This window comes from Eretmochelys imbricata, chromosome 2 (assembly GCF_965152235.1).
Source record: "Eretmochelys imbricata isolate rEreImb1 chromosome 2, rEreImb1.hap1, whole genome shotgun sequence".
In the NCBI taxonomy this organism is placed as follows: Eukaryota; Metazoa; Chordata; order Testudines; family Cheloniidae; genus Eretmochelys; species Eretmochelys imbricata.
The window spans coordinates 268,737,425-268,758,464 of record NC_135573.1 but is presented as its reverse complement, the minus strand read 5'-3'; the positions used below and the strand labels follow the sequence as shown (position 1 = coordinate 268,758,464).

General features: G+C 54.5%; 2 protein-coding genes across 2 annotated transcripts in view; one reads left to right on the top strand and one right to left on the bottom strand.

Moving 5' to 3' along the window:
• LOC144260047 (uncharacterized) overlaps window positions 1–21,040 on the bottom strand; it is a 317,403-nt gene that overhangs the window by 271,470 nt on the left and 24,893 nt on the right. The gene's annotated exons all lie outside the window — the stretch shown is intronic.
• Window positions 7,649–20,726, top strand: LOC144260043 (uncharacterized). Its single transcript, XM_077808544.1, has 7 exons — window positions 7,649–7,706; window positions 14,052–14,256; window positions 15,581–15,714; window positions 16,249–16,492; window positions 16,899–17,012; window positions 17,794–17,907; window positions 18,217–20,726. The coding sequence occupies exons 4-7, from the start codon at window positions 16,390–16,392 to the stop codon at window positions 20,724–20,726; spliced, it is 2,841 nt and encodes a 946-aa protein (XP_077664670.1). The 5' UTR covers window positions 7,649–7,706; window positions 14,052–14,256; window positions 15,581–15,714; window positions 16,249–16,389.

The following is a 21,040-nucleotide window of genomic DNA, read 5'->3' as shown; positions in this document are numbered from 1 at the left end:
ATGCTTTGGGGGTCCCCATGCTTCAGGGGCACGTGTGGTCCAGGGTGGCCTGGGGGGTAAGCTGGGGGCCTGGCACCATCAGCAGCGAGTGACCCGGCCCCAGCCCGCCCCACTCCGCCCTGTCGGCTCCCAGCATCGCTCAGGGGAGGGGGAGGAAGCTGGAAAGGGGCGGGGTGGGGGCTTGGGGGAAGGGGTGGAATGGGGGCGGGGTGGAGCAGGGCAGGCTGGGGCCTGGTTACTCACTGCTGCTGGCACCAGGCCCCCCACTACCCCCAGGCCACCCTGGACCCCGCATCCCCCTGAAGCATGGGGCCCCCCAAAGCATGGGGCCCGGGGTGGTTGCCCCGGTCCGTCCTATGGAGAGGACAGCCCAGAAATATAAGCCCAAGCATTGGTGGAGCCGGGCCCACGTTGCTGAACACTGGTGGTGCAGGGGCACTGCAGAGGCTTTTGCTGAAATGCATCAACTGTTTGCCACCCTAGTGTCGCAACCACGGGTGCAGACTTAACACGGACACGTAAACAACAGCCACAGGGGATCGGCAGGCTTTCTACCCACTGGGGCTGGAGCTCAGGTCTCTGTGCCTTGCAGAGCACTTGAATGGCACCAGTGACGCCCAAGCAGAGTGGGGATTTGCCACCCTGACACCTGGGAGCGGGGCTGGTGGGTTAGGAGGTGTGTGGGGCACGAGGGGGGGCCCGGAAATAATAGTTGGGACTCCTGGTTTCTATTTCTAGTGTTGCCAGTGCTCATGATTTCACTGAGTTTCACACTAGCTGGTGGATTTTGTTAAAGCCCCAGCTCCTGGAGCCATGTTATTACATGAGAAGCTCAGCTTTCATTTAAGAAAAAGGTAAGTTTCCAGTCCTCACAGTTGCAGAGAAAAGCTGGGAAACATGACCCGAGTGCACCCTAAAAGCTCAGAAATGAGGAGACAAATAAAAGGGCACATTTATTATTTAGAAATGTTCACTTGATGTTTAAACCAATCCTAGGCCTGGGGGTGCCTGACTTATGGTTGAGAATACTTGGGCTGATACTAGGGATATCCCCGCCACTGGGAGTGAAGTGGGTTAAAACTAGGGTTGCTAACTTTCCAATTTCTGAAAACTGGACACCACTGCTCCGCCCCCGCCCCCTGAGGCCCCAAGGTCCCATCCAGCTGGGGGACTGCCGCAGTCTTCCCACCCCACCAGTTACCTACAGGGGCGGGGGGGGGGGGGGCAGGAGAGGCTCTCTCCATAAGCCACTCACCCAGGTCACACAAGAAGTCTGTGAAGAAGCTGGGAATAGAACTCAGGAGTCCTGGCTCCCAGCTCCCCTGGCCCCTTGCTCTAAACAAAAAACACCATTCCCCTCTCTGAGCCAGGAATAGAGTTCAGGAGCCCTGAGTCCCAGCCCGCCTGTGCTAACCCACTAGCCTCCACTCCCCTCCCAGAGCAGAGGATGGAACCAGTGGTGAGCTGGAGCCAGTTTGCACCGGTTCACGCGAACCGGTTGTTAAATTTTGAAGCTGGTTTAGAACCAGTTGTTAAAGGGGTGGGCAAACTCTGGCCCGCAGGCCACATCTGGCCCACCTGAGCTCTCACCCGGCGGTGCTCCGGGTCTTTGGCGGCACTTCGGTGGTGAGTCCTTCACTTGCTCTGTGTCTTTACTGAATGAGGGAGGCAACCTAGTGACAGAGGATGTGGAAAAAGCTAATGTACTCAATGCTTTTTTTGCCTCTGTTTTCACTAACAAGGTCAGCTCCCAGACTGCTACGCTGGGCATCACAAAATGGGGAAGAGATGGCCAGCCCTCTGTGGAGATAGAGGTGGTTAGGGACTATTTAGAAAAGCTGGACGTGCACAAGTCCATGGGGCCGGACGAGTTGCATCCGAGAGTGCTGAAGGAATTGGCGGCTGTGATTGCAGAGCCATTGGCCATTATCTTTGAAAACTCGTGGCGAACCGGGGAAGTCCCGGATGACTGGAAAAAGGCTAATGTAGTGCCAATCTTTAAAAAAGGGAAGAAGGAGGATCCTGGGAACTACAGGCCAGTCAGCCTCACCTCAGTCCCTGGAAAAATCATGGAGCAGGTCCTCAAAGAATCAATCTTGAAGTACTTGCATGAGAGGAAAGTGATCAGGAACAGTCAGCATGGATTCACCAAGGGAAGGTCATGCCTGACTAATCTAATCGCCTTTTATCATGAGATTACTGGTTCTGTGGATGAAGGGAAAGCAGTGGATGTATTGTTTCTTGACTTTAGCAAAGCTTTTGACACGGTCTCCCACAGTATTCTTGTCAGCAAGTTAAGGAAGTATGGGCTGGATGAATGCACTATAGGGTGGGTAGAAAGCTGGCTAGATTGTCGGGCTCAACGGGTAGTGATCAATGGCTCCATGTCTAGTTGGCAGCCGGTGTCAAGTGGAGTGCCCCAGGGGTCGGTCCTGGGGCCGGTTTTGTTCAATATCTTCATAAATGATCTGGAGGATGGTGTGGATTGCACTCTCAGCAAATTTGCGGACGATACTAAACTGGGAGGAGTGGTAGATACGCTGGAGGGGAGGGATAGGATACAGAAGGACCTAGACAAATTGGAGGATTGGGCCAAAAGAAATCTGATGAGGTTCAATAAGGATAAGTGCAGGGTCCTGCACTTAGGACGGAAGAATCCAATGCACCGCTACAGACTAGGGACCGAATGGCTAGGCAGCAGTTCTGCGGAAAAGGACCTAGGGGTGACAGTGGACGAGAAGCTGGATATGAGTCAGCAGTGTGCCCTTGTTGCCAAGAAGGCCAATGGCATTTTGGGATGTATAAGTAGGGGCATAGCGAGCAGATCGAGGGACGTGATCGTCCCCCTCTATTCGACATTGGTGAGGCCTCATCTGGAGTACTGTGTCCAGTTTTGGGCCCCACACTACAAGAAGGATGTGGATAAATTGGAGAGAGTCCAGCGAAGGGCAACAAAAATGATTAGGGGTCTGGAACACATGACTTATGAGGAGAGGCTGAGGGAACTGGGATTGTTTAGCCTGCAGAAGAGAAGAATGAGGGGGGATTTGATAGCTGCTTTCAACTACCTGAAAGGGGGTTCCAAAGAGGATGGCTCTAGACTGTTCTCAATGGTAGCAGATGACAGAACGAGGAGTAATGGCCTCAAGTTGCAGTGGGGGAGGTTTAGATTGGATATTAGGAAAAACTTTTTCACTAAGAGGGTGGTGAAACACTGGAATGCGTTGCCTAGGGAGGTGGTGGAATCTCCTTCCTTGGAAGTTTTTAAGGTCAGGCTTGACAAAGCCCTGGCTGGGATGATTTAACTGGGAATTGGTCCTGCTTCGAGCAGGGGGTTGGACTAGATGACCTTCAGGGGTCCCTTCCAACCCTGATATTCTATGATTCTATGATTCTATGATTCTTGATTGGGCACTTAACATATCTCAAGAGCAACTGAAGTAACCAGTTCTTCAGCTTTTGGCAGCTCATCAGTGGATGGAACCCAGGAGTCCTGGCTCCTGGCTTCTACACACCCCACCGTGAGAGGCTCTTGGGGCCCCAGCTCCTGGGCTACCACAGCTGCGGCTGACGCAGTCTGGCTACAAAGTGCCAGAGCCTACCAACTTCTGCTGCCAGAGCGAGCGGGAGCCTGAGTTCTCAGGGAGTGGCACTGGTGGGTGACTGGGCTCCTACCTGGGTGGTGACTGTGCCGTGTGCAGAGCTGGGATTGGCAGCCTGGCCTGGCACTTCAGGGGAAGTGGCCCCATGCAACGTGCCAAGCCTGGGCCCCTCTGCAGCCAGTGGGGGGTGAGTGGAGAGGGGCCAGGGGCTACTCTCCAAATGGCTCCTCTCCTAACATCCATGCCCTGCAGGTAGCGGGTTGCCCCCTTCCTTCCCACTAGGGTCGCCAGGTTTGACGGTGCACCCGATAAGGCTCTATGGAAATATGGTTATGAACATATATATCTGACATAACTGGAATATGGTTTATGCTACATATGCCATGTAACATGTCTCTGTAAAGGTTATGATCTACTGAATCTATTCATCCTATTTGTATGCATGTGTTCTTGTTGTATTCGAAGTTGTACTTGCTTGAATTCTAAGTAGACTTAGTAAAGCATTTGGTTGGCTTCTTGAGAAAGGAATGTGCAAGTGCCCAGTCAAGAAGCATTTAACGATCAATGGATTTGGAAGATGCCAATCCACATAAGAAGTCTTCCTGGAGACACTCAAGATACCATGTGGGCAATGGCTGCTGCCTGTAAAAACTGAATCATGCATGGACATGTGACTTGCCCAGGTGACTCCGAAACTCCATCCAGCAGCTGGACTTTGCATAGGAGAGGGGAGGGGGTCTCCTCCCACAAGAGAAAGTCTATTTAAGCCCATGGGAGACCCCTCCATTTTGTCTTCAGCTGGCTAAAGAGATAGCTTCTCCACCCCAAGGATACCTGAAAGAAACTGGAACAAAGGACAGTAACTACAGGGGGTGTGAGTGCTTTCTGGACCCAGACTGGAAGGAAACTAGTCTGTAAAAGGAAGCTTAATGGAATTCCTCTAAGGGTGAGGTTTTATCTGCATTCAGTTTTCTTAGACATAGACTTGCATGTTCTATTTTATTTCGCTTGGTAATTCATTTTGTTCTGTCTGCTATTACTTGGAACCACTTAAATCCTATTTTCTGTATTTAATAAAATCACTTTTTACTTATTAATTAACGTAGAGTATATATTAATACCTTGCGGGGGAGCAGGGGGGACTGTGCATATCTCTCTAACAGTGTTATAGAGGGTGGACAATTTATGAGTTTACCCTGTATAAGCTTTATACAGGGTAAAATGGATTTATTTGGGGTTTGGACCCCATTGGGAGTTGAGCATCTGAGTGTTAAAGACAGGAACACTTCCCAAGCTGCTTTCAATTAAGCCAACAGCTGTTAGGGGACGTGGTTCAGACCTGGGTCTGGGTTTGCAGCAGGCTAGCGGGTCTGGCTCAAACCAGGCAGGGCACTGAATTCCTAAGCTGACAGGGCAGGAAAGAAGGAGCAACAGTAAACTTGGCACATCAATTGGTAGCTACCAAGGGATTTCTGTGATCCAACCCGTCACACCAGGCATCCGAGTTTCAACTGGAATGCCCAGTCAAAAAGGGACCCTGGCGGCTCTTGCCATTAAAAGTCTGGTCGGTGGTGCAGTGGGGCTAAGCCAGGTTCCCTAATTTCCCTGGCTCCACATGGCTCCCGGAAGCGGTTGCCAAATGTAGATCTGAAGAATGAAATTATTTCTTTTCTTTAATTACTATTATTAATAAGACTCCATATTGTAACTCAAACTCCATTTTGAAATGCTCACTCCATTTTGTAAACCCTGCTGTAACCTTCATTTTGCAAAACCCTGCTGTAACCTTATTAGTTTAGTTTAGATGTGTGAATGAGGTATTAATGGATAATGGAATCAACCTCCAGCCCTAGCCTGTCCTGATAAAGTTAAGTGCAAATACCAACGGCTGAAGATGCAGACAACAGCCCTAACAAAGTGAGAAGAGTCCACCCCAAAAGAAAAGAACAAAGGTGAAATTGAAACAAGATCAAAGTCAGGTCCCAGGCTGAAAGTCAGGTCTGCAATTGACAGGTGACCAATCACACCGAACCCAGAGACAGCATGACACAGCAAGACCAATAGACTCTTGATTCAAACTAAAGCCTACAAAAAGGATGGGTGAGATGGAAGATTTTGGGTAACGTTCTGCTGCCAACAGCAAATGGCATCGGTGCATGCCCAACAGAGACCCAGCCCTTCCTTGTGCCCGGCTTTCCTGGCCAGTTAGCCACCACAAGCTACAAACTGAAGCTGTGAAATCAAGCCACAGACTCAAGCTATGTTCAGGACTGGTAACTATACAGCAGCTGCAGAACATTTGGGGGGTGTGTGCGTGTGTGTGTGTATAGGTATTAGACATTAGTTAGTGGTCATTAATCAAATTGTGTTATCATAACACACGTCTCCGAGGCCCCTGGGCGGGGTGGGGGTTGGAGGTCTCGGTGTGCTGCTCCCGCCACGAGTGCCATCTCTGCAGCTCCGAGGGGCCGGGAACTGCTGCCAATGGGAGTTGCAGTGGGACTGCCTGCAGGTGAGGGCAGCGTGCGGAGGCCACTGGACACCCCTGTGCCTAGGGGCTGCAGAGACATGCTGGCCACTTCTGGGAGCTGCCTGAAGTAAGCACCACCCACACCCCCTGCACCCCCTCCTGTGCCCCAAGCCCCTGCCCCAGCCCTAGCCCTGAGCCCTCTCCCACATCTCCTCCTGCACTCCAAACCCCTCAGCCCCAGCCCGGAGCCCCCTCCTGCACCCGAACTCCTCCTCTCCAGCTCCACCCCAGAGCCCACAGCCCTAGCCGGAGCCCTCGCCCCCCTGCACCCCAACCCATCATCCCTGGCCCCACCTCAGAGCCCATACCCCCAGCCCAGAGCCCCCTCCCACACCCTGAACCCGTTTCAGGCCCCACCCTAGGGACCGCAACCCCAGCTGGAGCCCTCAACCCCTCCCGCACCCCACGGCCCTGTCCCAGCCCAATGAAAGTCTAAAGTGAGTGAGGGTGGGGGAGAGCAAGCGATGGGGGGGGACGAAGTGAGTGGGAGGCGGGGTCTCAGGGAAGGGGGCGGGGCCTCAGGGAAGGGGGCGGGGCAAGGGTGTTTGGTTTTGTGCAATTAGAAAGCTGGCAACCCGCGGCCTCTCTGCTGGCAGCACTGGCGCCAAACTGTGGGCACTCCCCCGCCCCGGGCCGGCCCCCTCCTCAGCCGCGGCCCCAGGCTGTGAGAGGCCCCCCCAGCCGCCGTTGAGGCCCTCCGTCGGCAGCCGGGCAGCTGCCGGTCCTCCCGCCCGCTCGGCGGGGAGGCTGATCGCGGCTACGCCGGTAACCGGACTTTCCGTGCCCGCTGAGCGGCCCGTGCCCGGTGAAAACCAGACTCCGGCAACCCTAACTCAGAGCAGGGGCGGCGAGTCAGGACACTGGGGCCTCCGCCTCTCAGGCCTCTGCTCCCCAAGCCTACAGAGGCGGCGCTCTGGTTCGTCTCTATGGTGCTGGGGGAAGGGCACTCTGGTACGTCTCTACAGTCTCTATGGTGCTGGGGGAAGGGCACTCTGGTACGTCTCTACAGTCTCTATGGTGCTGCAGCTGCACGGCCCCCAGGGAGGCGCGGCGCTCCGGCACGTCTCTATGGTGGCATCATCGGAGCGGCGCTCTGGCGGACACGTCTCTATGGTGCCATGGGAGCGGCGCTCTGGCGGACTCTATGGTGCTGTGGGGCGGCGCTCTGGCCATCTCAGTCAAGGCTCCTCTCTACAGAAAGCCGCGGCGGCCCCTCGGCTCTCCCAGCTCCCGGGAGCGCCCTGCCCCTCCTAGAACTACATCTCCCATCACACCGTGGGGCCCCGTTCTCGCGCCGTGCGTGAGGTCCCGCCTGTTCTCGCGAGATTTCTGGCTCCTATCTTTCCCGTGATCCCTTGCGGGGCCGCGCTCAGCGGCAGCGTCTCCGCGGAGCTGGCTGAAGGTGAGTGGGTCCGCGCATGGTGTCGTCATTACGTTCCGATGTGACGTCAACCCGCGAGGATGGGCGGTCGCCGCGGTGATGCGGGTCTAGGGCTTAGCGCGGGAGTTGGACTGTGTTGCCATAACAATGCGCGATGACGTGTTCCCGCCACAAAATGGAGTCACAGGGTGACGTAAGCGCCGCTGCCGTGACGTGAGGAGGCACTGGCGGGGGGTGTCTGGCGATCACGTGGGGATTTGGGGGCGGGTGTGGGGAGAGGCTGAGGGGAGGGGGCAGGGTTAGGCGGGTGTGGGGAGAGGCTGGGGGGAGGGGGCGGGTGTGGGGAGAGGGCAGGGTTAGGCGGGGGGAGGGGGCGGGTGTGGGGAGAGGCTGGGGGGAGGGGGCAGGGTTAGGCGGGGGGAGGGGGCGGGTGTGGGGAGAGGCTGGGGGGAGGGGGCAGGGTTAGGCGGGGGGAGGGGGCGGGTGTGGGGAGAGGGCAGGGTTAGGCGGGTGTGGGGAGAGGCTGGGGTGAGGAGGCAGGGTTAGGCGGGGGGAGGGGGCGGGTGTGGGGAGAGGCTGGGGGGAGGAGGCAGGGTTAGGCTGGGGTAGGGGCAGGTGTGGGGAGAGGCTGGGGCAGGGTTAGGCGGGGGGAGGGGGCGGGTGTGGGGAGAGCCTGGGGGAGGGGGCAGGGTTAGGCTGGGGGGAGGGGGCAGGTGTGGTGAGAGGCTCAGCTGAAGCTAGGTTTATCCATTGTAAATGCCTGGTGGTGAGGCGAGTTAGTAGTTGTGCTGGCAGAAGAATTACTCAGGATGCTGCCAGGGTGGGAAGGTGACTGGGAGTCATGGGCTGGAATGGAGAAAAGGGAAATTAAGGGTAAAATATCAAAGAAAATCTCCCTAGTGTATCAGTGACAAGCACGTAAACCCATCTCCTAAGGCAGTGGTTCGCAACCTTTCCACACTATTGTTCCCCTTTCAGGAGTCTGATTTGTCTTGCGTACCCCCAAGTTTCACCTCACTTAAAAACTACTTGCTCACAAAATCAGACCTAAAAATACTGAAGTGTCAGTGCACACTATTATTGAAAAATTGCTTACTTTCTCACTTTTACCATAATGTTATAAAATAAATTGGAATATAAATAATGTACTTACATTTCAGTGTATAGTATATAGAGCAGTATAAGTAAATCATATGAAATTTTAGTTTGTACTGACTTTGCTAGTGCTTTTTATATAGCCTGTTGTAAAACTAGGCAAATCTCTAGATGAGTTGATGTACCTCCTGGAAGACCTATGTGTACCCCCAGGGCTAAGCATCCCCCTGGTTGAGAACCACTGTCCTAAGGGAAGGGACGGGAACCCCATTAGGACATTACAAACTAGCTGTGTAAATGGACTGTAGGGGACCATTGTGCCATGGCCCATGGAGGAGGACTGTAGCAAAACAGCAGTAAATTCTCTCTTTAGATCTCGGTAATAGCTGGGAACAAGCTTTCAGCTCAGCTCTGTTGATATGTATGTCCAACTCGCTCCCTGCAGTGATAGTTCTGTTTCACTTGAAGTCAGGGCACGGGCTAAAGGAGCCTCAAAGTTGCACTGACTGCCAGACTGTGACTGCTAGTAGATACAGCCTTGTATTGCAAAGATCCTCAGTCTCACTGCTCTGGGACTTCTGTGAAAAACACATCCTGTGTTCAAGTCTCCTGGGGACAGACGCTTTCAGCTTGGATCAACCCTCATTGTCCAGCATCCCCCTATGCTTAACGAAATATGGAAACAACTCAAATTGGTGACGGAGCTAAAGCCTGGATGAGTTTGGGTGTCAGGCAGTAGCATAGGGAGGGGAAGTGCACTTTCTCTTTGTAGATTCAAGGGTTTAGTTGTTCTCATTGTGGTTCAACTGTGTCAATCAATGGAGCCATCCAATGGCCTAAGAAGTCTCTCCCTGTGCGTAAAGGGGGTTCTGCTGGAGCACAGTGGCTGGGGAGACTTGGAAGTTATCATGTGGGGGCAGAGCAGGGAAATGGGAGCAGAACCAAACCGTTGAGTACTTCTTTGTAAATAACTGCAAACCAAGAGAGTGCTGAAAGCCAGTTCTACTCAGATGGTCTAAGCCTGCTTCCCAGTGTCACCCTTTTTGACCTAAGTGGTTAGCTGATATCTGGGGACTTGTGGGTTGTTTCTGTTAAGAGCAATTGATGATGGAATCAGGCATTTCTTTGATGCAACCCTATTTATCTACAAAGAATATGCAAAGTCCTGTCTCCATGAACACAGCAGGAATCAAACAATAGGAGAGAGCTTCTTTGCTCATGGTTCTAAGCCCCTTTCCAGCTAGCACTCTGCCCAAGAGCTTTCTCTTATGCTCATGCTACAAATGCTTCTCTGTCTATCTCTGGTGCTTCCCTGCTGCCTTCTCTGTGTGCCTCTGTGGTGTTTCTGGCTGCTTCTCTCCACATGCATGCACAGCTACATCATCCTTGCTCAGCTCCTTGCATATGGCCTGTGTTTTGGGTGGTGGCTCCTATTGTTTCAGCCATCTTATTCCATAAAGGAATTAACTGTTTCTTACATTTATCCTGAATGAAGGGCAGCTATTACGCCCACCCGCTTCAAGTGCCCACCCAGCCCCCAGCACAGCATTGGGCACTAGCTCTGGGCACTGTGGGATGGAAAAGCCCATCAACACCCCCACATCAAGAGGCTGTCACATGTATGCCTTGGAAATATGTGACCAGTTTTGGGCCCCACACTACAAGAAGGATGTGGAAAAATTGGAAAACGTCCAGCGGAGGGCAACAAAAATGATTAGGGGAGTGGAACACATGACTTATGAGGAGAGGCTGAGGGAACTGGGATTGTTTAGTCTGCGGAAGAGAAGAATGAGGGGGGATTTGATAGCTGCTTTCAAGTACCTGAAAGGGGGTTCCAAAGAGGATGACTCTAGACTGTTCTCAGTGGTAGCAGATGACAAAACAAGGAGTAATGGTCTCAAGTTGCAGTGGGGGAGATTTAGGTTGGATATTAGGAACAACTTTTTCACTAGGAGGGTGGTGAAACACTGGAATGCGTTACCTAGGGAGGTGGTGGAATGTCCTTCCTTAGAAGCTTTTAAGGTCAGACTTGACAAAGCCCTGGCTGGGATGATTTAACTGGGGATTGGTCCTGCTTTGAGCAGGGGGTTGGACTAGATGACCTCCTGAGGTCCCTTCCAACCCTGATATTCTGTGATAGTGCTTTCTGGGTGGATAAAGCAATGGTTTCCATGTATGTCTTTATGTGTGTGGGTTGAGGATCACCATTGCTTGTCTCACCTGTCATGGGTGGGTCAGGAGTGGTCCTTCCCCAGTAGTTCTGTGGGAGTGAAGAGAGGGTGTACAGTGGCCCCTGGGTCTCTCCTCTTCTGTGTTTCCTGCAGTGCTAATGTGGAGGCTGGACTCCATCCTGTCCTGCCTCCCTGTCATCTCCCTCCCTGAGCCAAACCTGACCCTGGCTGCTTGCCAGTCAGGAGGCCCCGCAGCACGAGGAGCCCAGCTCTGCTGTCTTTGTAAATAGAACAAGGGGCCAGCGGAGGGATTTCTCTGGTTTTGTTGCAAAGTTCCTGTGCAGTTTTCCTCTCCACACTCCAATGACCCCTCGAGCAAGCTCGGCCTCTTCCCTTCCTTTTGGCTTCTTCATGGGACTGGGATACACACACAGGGCTTCCCGGTGTAGGCTGGGCAGTGCCTCACTTGTTTCAGGTGAGAGTGTGGCTTACTGACGAGAGCTGGGGACTGGAAGTCAGGATGCCTGGGTTCCAAACTCAGCTCTGCCCTGATTTCCTGAGTAGTGCTGGCCAAGTAATTTCCTGTGCCTCAGTTTCCCCATATGTAAATGGGGCATGATTCTCTTTGTGCCGCAGAGGTCCGAGTGCCTGATTCTGCTGTCATGCTGACTGTACGCTGCTGGAACTCCTGCGGTTACCCCCGATCCTCACCGGGGTGAGATCAGCACAGGCTCCTAGTCTGGTGCACTACTCCAGTTGCCAGGAAAGGTTGAGAACCACTGATCCAAATGAAAAAAGAACAGGAGGACTTGTGGCACCTTAGAGACTAACCAATTTATTTGAGCATGAGCTTTCGTGGGCTACAGCCCACTTCATTGGATGCATAGAATGGAACATATAGTAAGAAGATATACACATACAGAGAACATGAAAAGGTGGAAGTAGCCATACCAACTGTAAGAGGCTAATTAATTAAGATGAGCTATTATTAGCAGGAGAAAAAAAACTTTTGCAGCGATAATCAAGATGGCCCATTTAGACAGTTGACAAGAAGGTGTGAGGATACTTAACATGCTCCAAATGAGCTTCCTTAACTGCTTCCTCTCTTACCAGCCGAGTAGAATCATAGAATATCAGGGTTGGAAGGGACCTCAGGAGGTCAACTAGTCCAACCCCCTGCTCAAAAGCAGGACCCATACCCAATTAAATCATCCCAGCCAGGGCTTTGTCAAGCCCGACCTTAAAAACTTCTAAGGAGTACTGAGAATGGTTCTGCCTGGTAGGCTCAGAGACTCACCAAGAGCTGCCACAGCACTAATGGAGCTGGCGGAGGTGGTGGTGGTGGGGGTCTTTTATTAGAATTTGTGGCCCAATACATCTGGGGGTGCAGCAGAGGAGATGGGTGTGGAAGTCCCTCAGCCACTCCCAGTCACCAGTGTCTAACCGGCCTGATGGCACTTGGCATGAAACTTCTTGCCAGTCTTTGCCTGGGACTTCTTCCCTGACACTACCCCTAGGCTGCATAGCTTAGTTGGTCTCTGTAGTGCCCTCCTGTTCCTTGAATGCTCTAGAGAACCAGGAGGAACATGGATTTTAAAGCATCTGAAGGCGCTGAAGTTCAAAGCCTGTTTTCTCAGCTCAGATTCTGATCTGTGATTATGCAACATTTCCCAGCGAGTAGCTTTCCTGCAGGGTGCTGTGTCCTTCCAGCATGAGCCTGGGGTAAACGTTTCCCTTCAAAGCAGAGCATTTGGGCACAGATGAAGATGAAAGTGCAGAAAGCTCCACACACAGAGGTAGAAGAGACAACAAGTGTTCAGTAAATGCTCCCGCCCCAGAAAAGTGGAACTAACCGCGTTTGCAATGTAAAGCGGGTGCTCTGCCCACTAGGCACACGTGACAGCACTCCAGGATTAGCTACAGCAAGGCTCCTCTGCTGCCCAGGGAGAAAAATAACTGGAGAGGAGATTGGAGGTAACTGAGACCCATCAAAGATTCCTCCCTCATTACTATGGACATCCGGGGCGCACACAACAGTTCAGTTAAAGTGCAGGGTAAGCATGGGTCCGGGAGCCAGGACCTCCTGAGTCTGAGTCCCATCTCTGATACTCACTAGCTGCAAGGCCTGGGGAAAGTTACTGGGTAGGCTAACGATGGTCAAGCGCTTTGGAAATGGGACATTCTGTCAGCGTGAAGGGCCAGGCACTGGGAGGCATGCAGCTCTCGTGACTTCAATGGGGAGCTGATAACCAGCCCCTCCAAAACTCAGGGGCTGAGTGCAGTTGTCATGCACATCAGACTTAACCCTTTATGTGCTAGGTAGTCAGAGTTGGAACACATGCAAACAATGGCTACTTTGTAAAGGTTTGGCAGGGGGCTGTAGTGTATGAATCAGGGAGGGTTTCTGGCAGCTTCGGATGAGGGGTGGGGCTCTTGTCTGGAGTGCTGCCATTCTGTACATCCCGTTCCCCCAGTCCTGCATTCTGTGCTGGTCCCCCTTTCTCAAACAAGATAGTGCAGTGATAGGAAGGGGATAGAGGTGGAGCTGAGGCTGGGAGAGATTGAAAAGACTGGGACATTTCAGTGTAGAGAGGAGGAGACAAAGAAATGACTGGATAGACACGTGAATCAGGGGCTCTCATTTATCACTGGCTGCACTACACGAACAAAAAGGGCCATTCAATGACGTTGAAAGGCAGCACATTTAAAACTCATTAAAGGAAGTAATTGGTGCATAATTCACCTGTAGAACTCTCAGCCACAGGATAGCACTAAGGCCAGGAATTGCTGAATTTTGAAACAAATGATGAGATGATTGGAAATCCAGGTCTGCCGATTTGCAGTCTGCATTCCTGCTTCTTGCAGTGCTACCCTTCAGGGCTGTGGGTCTAGCTGAGTTGGTGGGCTGGGATAAAGGGACCCTGCTTTCACTGTTATCACTGACTGGAGAGGGACAGGCTATCTTTAAGCTGTACCAGAGGCTGCTGGGAACTGTAGTTTTCTCTCCCCTCCCCCATTGTGTACTGTGAAGCAGGCTAGGCAGCGCTCACGTATGGTAGCATCCTCTCGGCAGCATGGACTACAAGTCCCAGTAGTGCTGAGCGGGCTGGGGAAGTTTGCAATAACAGGGGCTCTGTGAATTCAATACAGAGCCTGGGCTTAGCTGAACTCTTTCCCTAAGATGGCTGGAGGGAGGTGGGATGAAAGCGTTGGTCAAGTCTCTCTCTGAGCAGCTTCTCAGCCTTTGTGTTGTGCCTCTCTCCTGTCCCCAGCCCCCGTTTATTAGCGCTACTTGCTGTCAGTGCAGGGATCTGCAGCAGCCACTCGAAGAAGCTGTGAGAAGAGACGATTCGAGTTGCCAAGCCTAGTAAAAGGTGAAGGGACAGGATCTCATCCTCACATCCTCCACACAGGATCCACGTCATCTTCCACCGAGTCGTCTCCGATGGGAAAGTGCCTGCAGGGGGTGCTGCCCAGGTAGGCTGCAGCTGGGGGACTGCAGGGTGCCACAGGCTTGCCTGTCTGCTTGCTTTCTTGTGCGCACACGTTGCGGACAGGAAGGGGTTAATTCTGATCTCTATTTCCTCCCCCTCCCCCCATCACAGAAGAGAGGCAGATGGCGCTATGGTGGGCAGGGGCAGCCTTTGATTCCTTGTTGCTCTGTGAGGGTTTTGTGGTGGTGTCTGGGGAGTTGGAGACCTAACAATGTGTCACCCCATTTCTTGTTATTTTGTGCCCTCATTTACACTCCTGGCTGAGCTCCCTGCCCCTTGGGGACAGTAACTGGGCTGCTGTAATAGACCGAGAACTTGGATTCCATGGGCTGTTCACCCTGCTGAGCCTGAGCAGTGTCTAGACCATGTCTGTATGCCTGGCATGCTTCTGGGGTACCAACCCAGTCTGGTACCCCCTCCTGGAGGTGTGGAACCCTGCGGGCCAGTTGCCCTAGGCCCCAAGACCAGTGCTGATTCCCTAAGTCTTCCCAGTATTTAAGCTCTGTCTGCCCGGGCACTCTGGTTTACAGGTTAACCCTGGAGGGACTTTGTTACAGTTAAAGCAAGTAACACAGACATTGCAAAAGTATTTCTGAACTACACATACCTCACTCATACCCAGAGCACAAGGGATATACAGAGCTATGGAGAAGTACCAAACCACTGCATGCAAGAGCCTGCCTCAGTTTCCTCACCTTTCCTGAGAGACACTGTCCTTCTGGGAGTCCAGGATCCTTCTGTGCCCCCTCTCCTGTTGCCCAGCTTTCTCTTTGGTTCTGGGTTCCATTAGCTAGAGACCTTAGTGACAGTAAGGAATACAGCTTGACTGTTTTCCTGGGAGGCAGAATATGGTGTATCCCTGATTCACGGATGGGGAAACTGAGGCGCAGCAGAGGAAGTGACTTGTGCACAGTCACACAGTGAATCAGTGACAGAGCTGGGCGTAGAACGCCAAGTCCCCTGCTCCAGCCGCTTCTCCCCCGTGTGCGATGCTGCCAGTCAGCAGTTTGTTCACGGGCGTGTCCCCTGTCCATTCCCACCCCAGCTATCCCAAGCTCCTTCCTCCAGACAGAGCCTTCTGCTCTCTGCCATGTCACCTGTTGCACGGTGAGGTAGGCAGGAGCCGTGGTCCCGCCAGCCAGCCACCAATATTGTACTCAGCCATGTCGCCCGGTACGAGTGCCTGGCACACCCAGCCTGTTCTCCTGTTTCGGCCAGCACACAATGGCCTTGCCCAGTAGACTGGGGTGGGTGACGGCTGTGCTGCTGCAGCAGCAGTGCTAAGTGGGGGCAGCTTCTTGTTGCAGGTGCCGGTGACGTCTGAGGACGGCAGGGTCTGTTTCTCCCCGGTGGAGTGGGCGGCGTTAGTGGAGTGGCAGAGGGAGCTGTGTGAGCTGGTCACCTCGCTGTGTGAGGACTGTGTCTGGTGCACAAGTTAGAGGTGAGATGCCAGGCAGTAAAAGGGGAACATGTGAGGGGCTGGAGAGTGCTGATGTAAAAATAACTCTTTGGGCGGGGCTCAGCTGTCTCACTGTTTGAGGAGCTGTTACCTTCTCCTCCAAATCTCTTTGCAAGAGTCTGCTTCCTGAAACCAGAGCTGGTACTGCTGTTGCATGGGACAAAGCTCTTCCCTCCAGCCCCTAGACGACAGTATCACTAAACTCACTGCCCGCCTCACTCTCTCTCTCTCAGAAGAGAAGCAAGACCATCCTGTGCTCTCCCAGCAGGATCTGGGAGCCAGGAGCGGAGGGAAACTGTACTGGGGCTGCCAGGAGCCAGGCTCTGGACTTCCTAGTGGCTTCACTTTGCAGCCCTCCCTGGCAGGGCAGAGGGCTGCTCCCTGGCTGCAGTGGGTGGCTCTGGGTGTGACCGTGAGGGGTGCTGGAGTGGGGTGCTGGAGAGGTGATGTACATGGCTGGTTGGTGGGGCAGCAGGAGCGCCCTGCCCCCTCCTCATTCTTCCCTCCCCTCCTCAGGGGCCTCGGTGCAAGCAGCTCCACGGGGAAGAGCGATCAGGCTGGGCCCCTGGTGGAGCGCAGGCTCAGGTGTTGCCTGTTGCAGGGTCTGAGAGCCCCATCCCCCACACAAGGCAGCTGGCCCTGCGGCTGGGTGTAGCCATGTCTGAAGAGTCGCACCCATCAAAGGAGGGGGCCGGATGGCACCGCGAACTGGAGATGGGCTGTGGAACCTTTTCTCGCGGCGCCACCAATTCAAATCCAGGTCAGTGCTGCTCCAAAGTCATTGCCATCTGAGCCTCTTTGGAGACCCTCATGAAATTATTTGGAGGGCCTGGGTCCACTTTCTTAGGGCACCTCCTAAAATCCACCCCCAGCCTGGCCCTGTTGCTGTCCATCTTGCATGGCACACTGGCGGTTGAGTGGGCAGTGGTTATTCCTCCCCGCCCCCATGGGTGCTAGAGGTGCTGGGTATGATTATGCCATTTTCTATTCTCCGCTCTCTGACCATAGCTGTGCTCTAAACAGCCATGTCCCTCCACCCAGCGCCAGCTAGCAGTGCAGCGGGGCCAGAGTCGGTGTGATGCTGAAGGCCCTGGCTCCTGTTGACTTCAGTGCGGGCAGCAGTGGTCGAGCACCTGCTAACAGGAATATTTTCCCCCCCGAACCAGGCCACCCAGCTCTCAAACCTGATCTCTTGTTCCGGATTGAACGAGGGGAACCCCCAGGTGTTGGGGTTCAGCTGGTCTCTGGTGGCTTAGAGCGTCCGCCAGATCCCTGCGCAGGTGAGTGCTCAGCACAACAGCTAGTTAGCAGCACGCGAGGTCGAGAGAAGCAGATGAAACTTCCATTGGCGTAATCCTTTCATGTCTTTACTCACTTAGTTCAGATTAAATAGAATTTGCTAGAGTTTCAGGGGACGCGTCCATCGTGGTTTTGCACCAGTACTAAATGACATCTGGCTGTCGCCCCTCCCTTTCGATTGAGCGGTTCAGGGAGCATTAGTGGACAAGGCAAAGGACAAGTTTAGGCTCCCGGTTTCTAATCCCAGCTCTGCCACTCTGACCCACTGTGCAAATTTGGGTCAGGCTACTTAACCTTCCTGGACCTCAGTTTTTCCCTCAGTATAGTGTGGCTAGTGATCCAGATTTTCCTCCCAGGAGACAGGCTGGAGATGTGATTCATTAACACATGTTACAGGCTTTGAGAGTCTGGGTTGAAAGACACCAAAAAAGAACAAAGTATTTTTATGAACATTTGGAAGATACGTTGAAAGCTCACTGTTTTCCTGGCCAGATGTGCTCTTCTCTGTCTGCCAGTCACCCCCAGGACAGTGGAGAGGAAAAGGAGGGCTAGCCAGGGAGCTTGATGGTGTGTTGATTGTATTGTCCGGTATCTTTAATTCCACATTTGGCAGTAGAGGCTTAGAATAAAGAAAAAGGTTCCCCTGGGACTCAGGTTAATTATATGATTTGTGAAGTAGCATATGCATCGTCTCCAGCACAGTGGTGTTGTCACTGGATGTGCCTAACCATACATGGTGACATCCTCTATCCCCTCAACCAGGCTATGGATTTTTCAAGCCCGATGGTTTATTCCATATTGAGCAATGGGAGGAGCGATATATCGAGGCTCAGCAGAAACTGGAGGAGAGCAAGATCCCCGGAAGTGCCTGCGTAGGTGAGTGAGAGCAGCAATTTGTTCTGCTCTGGGCTCCCCTTCCAGCGGAGGCTGAGATCAGCACAGGGAGTGGTTTGCTGGACCTGTTGTCTCAAGGGGCTGCAGTTCCATAGCAAAGATGAGGACAGCAGCAGGCTGCTCTGCTTTATGCCAGTTAGCTGCGGCCTCTGCTGTTCTTGCAGGCTGCCAGTGCAGCCTCAGCTGGGTACAGTCTGGGTCCAGCCTTATGAGCTGCTCATTTCTGTAGAGTTTTACGAATGGCAAGGAAAGCCCATGAGTTAATGCCTTCACTTTCTCTTTGCAATCCAGCAGAGCATGGGGGTGTGAACACAGTGGAGCAGGAAGAGAACTCTGAGAGGTTTGCTGCAGACTTAGAGCTGTCCCCCGTGGTCTGTGACCTTTCTGATGGCTCGTTTCACAGTCGGCAGCTGGTGTCCAAGAGTCAGCAGAGAAACCAGACCAGGATCAAGATGGAGGAATCAGCCGGCTTCAGCAAGTGTTCAGATGCCGTCGTATGCCAGCTAGGGGCTGGGCCTTTCCAGTGTGCTGAGTGCGGGAAACGCTTCCGCCAGAAGCAGAGCCTCATCACGCATGAGAGAATCCACACAGGAGAGAAGCCCTACAGGTGTCCAGACTGCGGGAAGAGCTTCAGCCAGAAGCCTAACCTCCTGACTCACCGGCGGATCCACACCGGGGAACGGCCCTTCTCCTGCACGCAGTGTGGGAAGAGCTTCAGCCAGAAGGCCAATCTCATTGCCCACCAGAGAACCCACGCAGGGGAGAAGCCGCCGCTGTGGGGTGGGCTTGGGGGGAAGCCAAAGTCCCCAGCACGCCAGGGAGACCATGAGGAAAAACGGCCGTTCGTATGCCCCGAGTGCGGGAAAAGTTTCACGCAGAAACCCAACTTGGTGACTCACTACCGGACCCACACGGGCGAGCGGCCCTTCAGCTGTGCCCAGTGCGGGAAGAGCTTCAATCAGAAGACCAACCTGGTGACTCACTACAGGACCCACACTGGGGAGCGGCCCTACGCCTGCCCCCAGTGCGGGAAGCGCTTCACCCAGAAGACCAACCTGGTGACTCACCAGAGCACCCACACGGATGTGCGACCCTACCCGTGTGGGGAGTGCCAGAAGTGCTTCAAGGACAAGGTGTCCCTGAAGGCGCACCAGAGAACCCACAGCCTGAGCCAGCCCAGACCCTGTGGGAATCCAGAGCCAATCCCACTCCACGGTCCCCCCGCCATGCCGCTCCAGCCCGCAGGCGCTGAGCAGGAGAGCCAGCGCAATCCTGCTCAGCCGGTGCTAGCCCAGAAGATCCCCGGAAGCCAGGCACCATGCATGTGCACTGACTGCGGTAGCAGCTTCCCGCAGAAACAGCATATCCCACTGCCCCAGCAAACCCCCTCAGCAGAGCAGCCCTTCCTGTGCATGCAGTGTGGGGAAAGCTGCCCACAGGCGGCTCTTCTGAAGCACCAGCCCAGCCATGCCAGGGAGAGGCCCTGTGAGAGCGCCCAGTATGGGAGAGGCCTCAGCCTGAACCAACATCTCCTCAGACACCTGGAACCCTGCCTGGGCCCTGGTGACGCGGCGCATGCGGCCCCCGGGGCAGAGCGGCCCTTCATCTGTAACCATTGCGGAAGCAGCTTTAGCTTTTGGCCGGCTCTCATTGCCCATCAGAGCAGCCATGCAGGATGGCAGCCGTATCAGCTTCCTGAACGTGGGAAAGGCCTCAGGCCCCGGCTGTCCCTGCCAGCCCAGCAGGATGCGCAGGTGCGGGAGACAGCCTGGACGTGCCCCGAGTGCAGGCAGAGCTTCAGCCAGCACAGCCAGCTGGCAAAGCACCAGGAAAGCCACGGGGGCGACAGGCCCCATCGGTGTGACGTGTGCGGGAAGAGCTTTGGCTTGAAAGCCAACCTGATGACACACCAGCGGCTCCACACGGGCGAGCGGCCCTTTGCCTGCAGCCAGTGCGGGCGGCGCTTCAACCAGAAGGGGAACCTGGTGACTCACTACCGGACCCACACGGGTGAGCGGCCTTTCTCCTGCCCCCAATGCGGCAAGAGCTTCAGCCAGAAGCCCAACCTCCTTGCCCACCAGAGAACCCATATGGGGCGGCGGCCCTTCGCCTGTGCCCAGTGCCCCAAACGCTTCAAGGGCAAGATGTCCCTGAAGATCCACCAGCGTGTCCACATAGGGGAGAGACCTCCCGCAAGGCTGCTGAGCGTGGATCTGATGGAGGCCCACGCTGGGAAGAGGTACTGTTCCCACTCCCCATGTGGGAAACCCTTCAAGGAGCACATAGCCCTGCAGCTCCCCCAGCGAGTGCCCGGTGGGGAGCGGCCGTACGCCTGCCCGGAGTGTGGGAAATGCTTCCGGCAGAAGGTCACGCTGGTCACGCACCTCCGGACCCACACTGGAGAGCGGCCGTTCCAGTGCACCCAGTGTGGGAGGAGCTTCAGCCAGAAGCCCAACCTCCTCACGCACCAGCGGACTCACACTGGCGAGCGGCCCTTCGCCTGCACCGTGTGCGGGAAGGGCTTCAGCTGGAAGCCCAACCTGGTGACCCATTACCGCACCCACACCGGGGAGCGGCCCTATAGCTGCTCCGACTGCGGGAAGACCTTCAGCCAGAAGCCCAATCTCCTCACTCACCGCAGAACCCACTCCCAGCAGAGACCATATGCTTCCCCCAGTGCCACGCAAGCTTCCCCCACGGACACCCCTTCACCCTGCGCCGCTGTGGGGACTGGCCCCACGTGCACTTGGCCCGCAGAGGGGGCCTCGGCCACTGCGTCTCCCACGGCAGGGAGCTCCTGAAGCCAAGCAAGCAGAGATGTGGTGTCAGTGCAGCGGGGGTGGCAGGAGCTTGGAAGATCAGAGAGCTCTGTGAGCGAACCAGAGAGCGCCCGTCCCCCGGTGTGAGCCAGAGCGAGTAGAGCGTGCACCTGGTTGGCGAGCTGTACAGTGACTGGATCTGGGAACGTGGGGCTAACCCATGCTGCTGTCGCACCCACGACACCAGACACGGGCAGGGGAACGTTACAGCCAGAAGCCAGATCTGACTTCATTCTACACACACCGAACTTCAGAGAGGGCACAGCTCCTGACAGCGGGCAAGCCGGCTGGTTGAT

What these genes read in the sequence shown, in the direction of transcription:
- LOC144260043 (XM_077808544.1), top strand. Translation starts at nt 16,390, where the DNA reads ATGTCTGAAGAGTCGCACCCATCAAAGGAGGGGGCCGGATGGCACCGC. An exon ending in CGCCACCAATTCAAATCCAG is followed by an intron (nt 16,493 to 16,898) that starts GTCAGTGCTGCT and finishes CCCCCGAACCAG; the next exon opens with GCCACCCAGCTCTCAAACCT. An exon ending in CCCCGGAAGTGCCTGCGTAG is followed by an intron (nt 17,908 to 18,216) that starts GTGAGTGAGAGC and finishes TTTGCAATCCAG; the next exon opens with CAGAGCATGGGGGTGTGAAC.